This window comes from Quercus suber, unplaced genomic scaffold (genome assembly GCF_002906115.3).
Source record: "Quercus suber isolate HL8 unplaced genomic scaffold, Cork oak 2.0 scaffold_1232, whole genome shotgun sequence".
In the NCBI taxonomy this organism is placed as follows: Eukaryota; Viridiplantae; Streptophyta; class Magnoliopsida; order Fagales; family Fagaceae; genus Quercus; species Quercus suber.
The window spans coordinates 43198-51949 of NW_027070627.1; the positions used below are offsets into that span (position 1 = coordinate 43198).

Consider the following 8752-nt stretch of genomic DNA (forward strand, 5'->3'; position numbering starts at 1 on the left):
ATATTTTAAAAATAAAAATATTGTAAAATAATTCATAACGGTAGCATTACTCTTAATTTAATAATTAAAATAAAATTTAATATTAAATTGAATTTAATCCCTTTTCTTCTCTAATACAAACTGGATAATATTACAAATGAAAATTGGAAAATACTACTAGATTTTTTTGGGGTAAACTTCTTTTCTTTTTCTTTTTTTTTTTAATAGAGGTTTTGGGTAAAAACTTGGACAATTCTACTGGATTTGAACGCTCTAGAATCTATATAACATAAGTACATTTTTGGAAGGTAAAGACCAAACAACATCGTACTTACGTGGCGCACTGATACATAAAAACAGCCAATCAGAACCGCCCAACACGTAGACAATAAATAAATGTGGGGCCATAGAAACACCCATACATACAAACGAAGTTCATATAATCACAGCCGTTTAAACAGTTTCTGTTCGAAGTCTTTCAGGTTCGAAAATAGACACAAACCTAAGCTCGAGAGCTCTTCTCCCTTTCGAGAGTCTTTCAAATCAGAGTGCTTCTCAGATCGTTCAGAATTTTCAATTTTTGTTGCCATTTCCTACCTGGGTTTCATCAGATTGGTCAAATTCAAAGGTAAAATTTTCTAATTTTTCAACCTTTTTTTTATTTTTTGGTGATCAATCTAGCACGATGGGAAATTTTTGAATATGATCTAATTGGGTGTTCTAAATTCTAAAAGATTGAATTTTTTTTTCTGGGATTTTTTTTTGTGGGGGTTGAATTTTAAACGTGTCTGATGATCTCTTTTATTTTTCCCTTGTGTTCTCAGCAACCAAACGGTGTATGAAATGAGATCTAGTTCTTGTGCTTTTGATTTTGTTATGAAAAATAGTTTAATTGTGATTAGGATTATATAATCTCTCGGTGTTAATTGTGGGTTATTCTGGTTAAGCTATAGTAGTCAATAGAATATAAGGTAATTGGGGAATCTGTTTTTCTGTTCTCTGTTTGTTTTTGTTAAATTTTTCAAGAGAAGGGGAAAATTTTTCTTTGAAGGCTTCCTCTATGGCAATAGATAGCTTGTTGTGAAATGTTTAGAAAATTGCATGATGCACCTTAAGCATACATAGATTATTGTTTGTGAATTGTGTAGAAAATTATATGATGCACCTTAAGTTTGCTTAAATTTGACATTTACTACTTATCTTATGCATTGGGTAACAGACTTTCCTTAATAAAATTTTGTGTTTTGTGAACTTTGATGCATTTTGATTTTACAAATCGTTGAATTTTGCAGTTTTTCATGCCTTAGATCCCCCGCCCCCCTCTTTCTTGCCATTAGTTTTATTCTTTCTTATGACTTGGAAATGTCACTTTGTAATCTACAGATGAAGATTGGGTTACAGAAATTTGCTGTGTTAGTATTGCTGGCACTCTTGTCAAGCCTGCAAAATGTGTTTGGCATTAGGTTTGTGATTGATAGGGAAGAGTGCTTCTCTCACAATATTGAATATGAAGGGGATACGCTGCATATTTCTTTTGTTGTAATTAAGGTTGATGGAGCTTGGCATTATACTCACGATGGTGTAGATCTTGTGGTAAGCTTCCATGTCTCTTTGCTCAAATTTGTTGGCTTGTTACCCATCAAAAAAAAGGTTTTGTGAAGTTCTTCAGTTTTTTAATTTTTTTTCCTCTTGTTCACTTATCTACTTCAAAAATATCATTAGTGTATATCAGCCATATGATAGATAGGGCAAACTACAATTCCTTCATGTTGTATCCATAGTTTTCAAAATGTGAATCATATCATGAATTGATTTTTAATTTTCTTGTACTGTGTCAATGTATCGTAACATACACACACTGTATAAAATTTATAGAAAACTTATAGATATACTTATATGAAAAGAATATTTATTATAAAATTGGAACATATCCAACTAATGATTAATTTAATCATCAGTTATGCAATAATATTTAACAAAGTAACCTAAATAAATCAAATTAAAATATATTTATAACTTCCACATTGAAATTAGTCAAAGTTAAAAGTGATAATACATTATACATAAGTTAATACAATATTTTCTTTCTCATCATTTTCATCATCTTCCCTAATCAACTTCATCTCCATAGTACAAGTCAATTTTATCATCCTCTTCTTAATCATTTCATCATTGACATCCTCCTCATATCTATATTCTTCTTCATCTCCAACATTTACAATCTTTTATTGTTGTTCTATTTTAATAATGTTTTCTTTATTTTCTTGTTGCCATTTGAGTTTCTTGAACTTATAACAAAAATAGCAATGTGCAATATTTACTGGTCCAAGAGCACCCCCCATGAGTAAAAGTTTCCACAGATATTGTTCCTCCATTGATCAAGAATTTTCGACCTTTCCTACAATGATGTTGAGGTATCTAGTATAATAAAGCACCTAACCATTTAAAAAGTGATTTTATTGTCGTTAAATATGTTATTGATAGTATTGAAAAGAAATTTGTAAATGTGAAAGTGGAGTTTCAAATGTGTAGTCCAAATGCAGAAGAGGGAGAAGGGGGAAAAACTCATGGACATGGTATTTTATTGGCCTCAACCAAGTAGCCCAATAATGTTTTGATAAAAACAAGTCCCACAACCTGTTGGACTTAAGTCACAGCACATTTTTATTAGTGAAAAGCCCAATTTAAACCCACATGTACATGCATTGTCTGATACATACAATTGTACAATTCATGAGCATGGTCAACACGTATCAACAATATGATACCTTTTTTTTTGGATATATTGTACAATATGTATTGTCTGTTGTGTATTGGTATGATACTAACATTTATGGTTGTACCATAGGTTTCCCAATTTAATGCAACCACGCGGTTGCATTGACTAATGGACCACATGGTTGAATTTATTGTCCTTGAAGAAAGATAACATTGTTTGTGCTGCATTTGGCAAACAACTATGTAATTGAATTTAATTGAGGAATTTAAGGTATAGCACAAAAGGAATTGTACCTAAGTTTTAACTCAGTAGATATCTTGGGGTAAGAAGGCATTCATTTCATGTCTTTGTTTTATTCATAGCTGCAAGATGTTTGCCATAACAGATGTTAACCTGGCTACGCTTTATACATGTCAAGCTAAAAATTTCAATTGTTTTATTTCCTATTACTTCTTATTATTGCCATGAAAAAACCACTATTGATTCTACAACCTTGTTGAAATCTTCAGGTGAAAGGACCTTCAGGTGAACAGTTACAGGATTTTCGTGACAAGACAAGTGAGAAGATTGAGTTTGTGGCTCATAATAAAGGAATCCACCATTTTTGCTTCACTAATAAATCTCCCTATCATGAGACAGTTGACTTTGATGTACATGTTAGCCATTTTTCATACTACGACCAGCATGCAAAAGATGGTTAATCATTCTTCACCGTTCTTAGTCCTTTTCTGTTTTTATCAAGCCCTTGAATTATGGATTTGGACTTACTGGCTTGCATATTTGCAGAGCATTTTAATCCTTTGTTAGATCAAATATCAAAATTGGAGGAAGCTCTTTACAACATTCAGTTCGAACAGCACTGGCTGGAGGCTCAGACTGAACGCCAGGCAATAGGTATCTGTTGATTATCTGAATTCCTTCTATAGTAATGTTGAATAGAAGGGAAAGCATGGTCCTTTAATGGTTTGTTGCTTGTGTTTATTCCCTTCATTCAATCTCTTTGGATTTTCACTAATCGCCTTTTGCTTCTTCCCTTAAACTTATCAATGCTATGTACTCCTGGGTTCTAACCAATTAAGACATTTGTTCCAGATTGTGTTCTTCCAACTGATTAAACCTTAATTATTTAGAGAGAAATGAACACTCCCCTGGCCCCCTCCTCCCCTCTCTTGGCTTCCTTCTTCCTTCCCTGCCATAGATAGTTTTGTGCTACAATAAGATTCTCTGAGTAGTCCAGTGATCTGATTATCATATCTACCTGGTGTTTTCATTTTCCAAGCTTGATACTGATGTGATATTGCATCATATATTTGGTGCTGAATAAAGAAGCCTTCTTATTTTTAATTTTTAAAAAAAATGAATAAATAAAAAATTGCTGATTTGATTAGACTAAATAGACTATATAATATTGATCAAGTGTTCCTACACATGACAAAATACACACATTAATGCGCACACATTGTCAGCATGACACTAATAATAACATTTACTGGCTAGGTAGACTTATAAATGAATTTAGTTTGTAAAACCATTTCGTAATCTAATCTTTTCATTTGAAAATGCAGTAAATGATGCAATGGGTCGGAGGGCTGTTCACAAAGCCTTTTTTGAATCAGCAGCACTTGTTGGTGCCAGCATTCTCCAAGTTTACCTTCTGCGCCGCCTCTTTGAACGGAAGCTTGGGATGTCCAGAGTTTAAATATGGAATTGCTATTGAATATTTATCATAAGTTATCAGTTGTAGAATTTCAAAGTCAGACTCTTGCTTGAAGCTTTTGTTTTCCTTTTTCTGATTAACCAAGGAGAAAAAACATAAATAGAAACCAATTTGCTAACTCTCTGGCAACCTTTCCTTCGAGTAATGATGTTCACGAGGCACAAATACATGCATTTCAGCCTAACCGTGGATCTATATTAGATTAGCTGCCAATTTGTACCGTCTATGCACCAGAGGCCATCCTCATCCACTGGATGCAACCATATTCATTGGCTACATTGTACCGTTCATTGTTGCACTAGGCTAGTATGTGCCTGGCAACAATGACGCATAGAAATAACATGGCAGTAGAAATGCATGGCTCATCATTTAGTAACATCAAATATTATGCGAATTAGAAGCAGTTTTAAGGGCATTAGAAAAGAACTCTCAACTCTATGGCATACATTTTTTCTCCTAAATGTTGTCTTTTGAGTCTGTAACAACCATTCTTGTCCATCTGGTTTACCTAAAGCTTGCAATCTTGAACGTGACCCTATCAAAATAAACTTTATAACAATGGCAAAAATCTATATCTGTGTTCACATTCACTCTTGCCAAGAAATCTTAGGAGAATGGATTTTAAATCTTGCAATGAGATACTAGATGATAATACTGTACAAATGGTGCCCAGGTTTTGGCCCTCGATTATCAAGTTTTGTTTGTTACCACAGTGGTTGCACTAGCCACAACTTGTTGGGATGACAAGTTGTGGAAAAAAATAATCATGGAAATTTTTGTTATCTCTAGTATTGCTCATATTCTGTAGCTTTCATCTAAATCCCAGATTTCTTCTTCAGCAAGAAGCATCAATTTTATTTTTTAAGTGGCTTTTAAAGTTCTTTGAACACATGACTATTCAGTGAGTATGTATATGTAGTTTATTCCTTACATGTAGATAATTACAAGGAAATTCATTGGGATGACTCCAAAATACTAGTTAAAAGTTTTAATCCTAAGACCTTATGAATCTCATGAGACCTTAGTGAGCAATTATACATATTGTCGGAGTATGGTAACGTCCTCACATTAACGATAGGTCTCAGTAATTAAATTCATATTGGGATCTACCATGAATATGAGAAGAGAGAGCACCACATCACCATTTCTCGAGAGTGTCTAATAATCTTCTAACTTTAGGAGCCAATAAACCAACACTTTGGGATTGGCGAGGTTTGTTTGAAAGTGTTCTCTAATTTTTAACCTTCTCTACACTGTTGATTTTGCTCAATGGTACCAAGCTTGTTTGTGTGAAGGCTGTCAATATCCTTGTGATCTGTATTAGGAGAAACTTTAGAGAGTTTTTCACGTGTATTATAAGTTATGAATTGGAAAAATATTACTTCGAGACTTTAAATTATGCCGTAATCATTAAAAAAAAATTTAAAAAAAAAAAAATTGGTAGAAAAGGAATTAATACACAAGAAACTTAAACGCAAAAGCAGGAGGCGGCAGAGTCTGTTACAATACAGACCACGGCATCTGCCTCCCACAAGCTCAAAAGGTCCACAGGCGGACTTGAAAAACATTAAATAACCTCAAGGGAGGCACCTAGTTTAGCAAGAAAGTCTGCACACTTATTCACTTCTCTGTAGACATGGTTGAACCTTACTTGGGGATTTGAGCAACCAGCTGCTTGCAATCTTCCATAATAGCAGAAATGATAGTGGCTAGCTGCAGCATGAGTAGAGAGATTATGCACAATATCTTTGGAATCCATCTCAACCATGACAGCTTGGCATGGGATTGAAGACATAGGAGAAGACATCACGAAGGCCCACAGTTCAGCCATAAAGCTGCTAGCAACCCAATTCAGCTTTAATTCCGAGGTGTTGGTTTATTGGCTCCTAAAGTCAAAAGATTATTAGACTCTTGAGAAATGGTGTGCGATGCTTTTCTTCTCACATTTATGATAGATCTCGTTATGAATTTAATTATTGAACCAATCGTGAATGTGAGAAGAGGGACACCCAGTTATCATACTCCGAAAATACCTATAATTACTCACTAAGGTTTCATGAGATTCTTAAGGTCTTAAGATTAAAACTTTTAACTTGTATTTTGAGTCACCCTAATGATTTTCCTTCGTAATTATCTACATGTAAGGAATAAACTGCAAGATAGTTTAGCTCCAAACTATCTGACTCCAACTCACTAATGTATGATTTATAAACTATTCATATATATTATTTAAACAAGTTATCATGACTTATTTAAAAAGTTATCTGACTAAAACTATACATGGATGATTTTTTCAATCACCACATGGAAGGTTAGGAAGATTGTTTCAAATCAGTTTGGAGCTAAACTTTTTCCTAAGGGAAATAAAGGATAAGTAAATTGGGAACAATTTTTGTTTTTGCTTTGTTAAAATTTTTTCATAGTTAGTTAGGGTAGGAAGTTGCAGTTTAAGAACATCACTTGTACATTGCACGCTTTGCTTTTTTTTTTTTTTTTTTTTTTTTTTTTTAAATTATTTTATTATTTATTATTATCATTNCTGTGGACCTTTTGAGCTTGTGGGAGGCAGATGCCCGTGGTCTGTATTGTAACAGACTCTGCCCTGCCCCTGCTTTTGCTGTTTAGTTTCTTGTGTATTAATTCCTTTTCTACCAAAAAAAAAAGAATTTAAAGCATAATCTTTTTTTTTTTTTTATCGGAAGAAGACAATAACAAAATATTTGACTAATATGAGGTAGCTAGGCCTCCTAAGAGTAAGGGGTAGAGAGTGTGGAAGCAACCTTCAGATATCCTTTGCCTTAAGTAGTGCTCAGCGTGCTTTATATCGACGTTTCTTTTTCTTTTCTTTTTTGAAAAATATATCGACGTTTCACTACAAGAAGATTTCCATACTCAATTAAATATCAACTTTATTCAAACATCTACACCATTTTCAAACTGTGTTTGAGAACGAGAGAAATAAACACCATGCTTTTTATCGACACCGATCACTATTGTTAAAAAATAATGTGAAAATTTTTTTGGATCATTAAATTTATTTAAATGTTTTTTATATAATAGAGCTCTGTTTACCCTCTCTGTCAATCATATTCACAGGCTTTTTATCGTTTGGGGGAAGCAAAACTCCTGCAGTTGGCCTTTGCATAAAGGACAGGAGAAGCACTTCAATTCATCTTTACAGGCGATGACAGGAACATACTACAAAAGAATCATAATTTGAAGAGAACTGATTGATTAGCACATGGGCACACACTTTTACTATGTTATTTTTTATTTGAGTAGCACACTCTCTGTACTATGCTAGGATTCTCATCTTTGTCCTCTTCATTTCATTTCCAGGTCTTAACTACAAAGTAAAGACAAAGGTGTTCGCAAAATACTGGTATTCAATTCCCATACCTTTGTCTATTCCTGTCTTGGAGTGTGACCGTATGAGGAAGGACTTGTATTTCAATTTTCCTCCTTTCCTTCATATGTAATGTAAGTCCACTTATACAAAATAAGTTATAATTTTTTTCTAGAGATGTGTCCATGACATCTGGGTTCAAATCCCTCCTCCCACCACAGTGTAACTAAAAAAAAAAGAAAAAAAAAAGAGAGTAAAGCAGTGCCAATGTACAAGTGATGTTTACTTAAATTTCAACTTCCTACCTTAACTAACTATGAAAAAGATTTTAACAAAACAAAAAATCGCTCCTAATTTACTTATCCTCCATTTTCCTTAGGAAAAAGTTTAACTCCAAACCAATTTGAAGCTATCTTCCTAACCTATTATGCGACAATTGAAGAAATCATTCATGTATAGTTTTAATCACATAATTTTTTTGATGAGTCATGTAACTTGTTTAAATAATATATATGAATAGTCTAATTAGTCATCACTTAATGAGTTAGAAGAGATAGTTTGGATCTAAACTATCTTGTAATGTCAGAATTTGTGTTTTCTAGATAAAAAATTAAAAATAAAAAATTAAAAAAAATTAAAAAAAAAAAGCAAACTTTGAAAAAGAATAATATCATAAACGAGGCCAATTTGATAGGTAATACAATACAAATAAGAAGAGAAAAAGATGTCACAAGCAAAGCTCTACAGATCTAGAGTAATACAACGCCCAGATGGGAAGAAATAGCTCACATTCTAATAAATAAACCACAACATCAGTACATATAGATACAATAAGTGTTTTGTCTTCTTTACCTATTCCCTCACAAGTTCTACAACAGCACACACTAAATTCCAGTAGAGCCCATCATGGCTCTTCAACTCCCATCTTCTTTGGGGCAATATGGTGGAGCTAGTTACAGGAAAACATGCCTCTTAAGTTGAAGCGCTGACC

The 8752-nt window shown here is 33.3% G+C and overlaps 1 protein-coding gene across 1 annotated transcript; it reads left to right on the forward strand.

The window, feature by feature from the left end:
- The first annotated feature begins 421 nt into the window (after positions 1-421).
- LOC111993953 (transmembrane emp24 domain-containing protein p24beta2) lies at positions 422-4533 on the forward strand. The gene is made up of 5 exons (XM_065769621.1): positions 422-607; positions 1363-1572; positions 3208-3394; positions 3485-3592; positions 4264-4533. Exons 2-5 carry the CDS (start codon positions 1363-1365, stop codon positions 4395-4397), a joined length of 639 nt encoding a protein of 212 aa, XP_065625693.1. The 5' UTR covers positions 422-607; the 3' UTR covers positions 4398-4533.
- Positions 4534-8752: the final 4219 nt, after the last annotated feature.

Bases quoted from the DNA above. Each gene is read 5' to 3' on its own strand.
- LOC111993953 (XM_065769621.1), top strand. From the start codon at position 1,363: ATGAAGATTGGGTTACAGAAATTTGCTGTGTTAGTATTGCTGGCACTC. The intron at 1,573-3,207 runs GTAAGCTTCCAT...TGAAATCTTCAG, and splicing joins ACGATGGTGTAGATCTTGTG to GTGAAAGGACCTTCAGGTGA. The intron at 3,395-3,484 runs GTTAATCATTCT...GCATATTTGCAG, and splicing joins CGACCAGCATGCAAAAGATG to AGCATTTTAATCCTTTGTTA.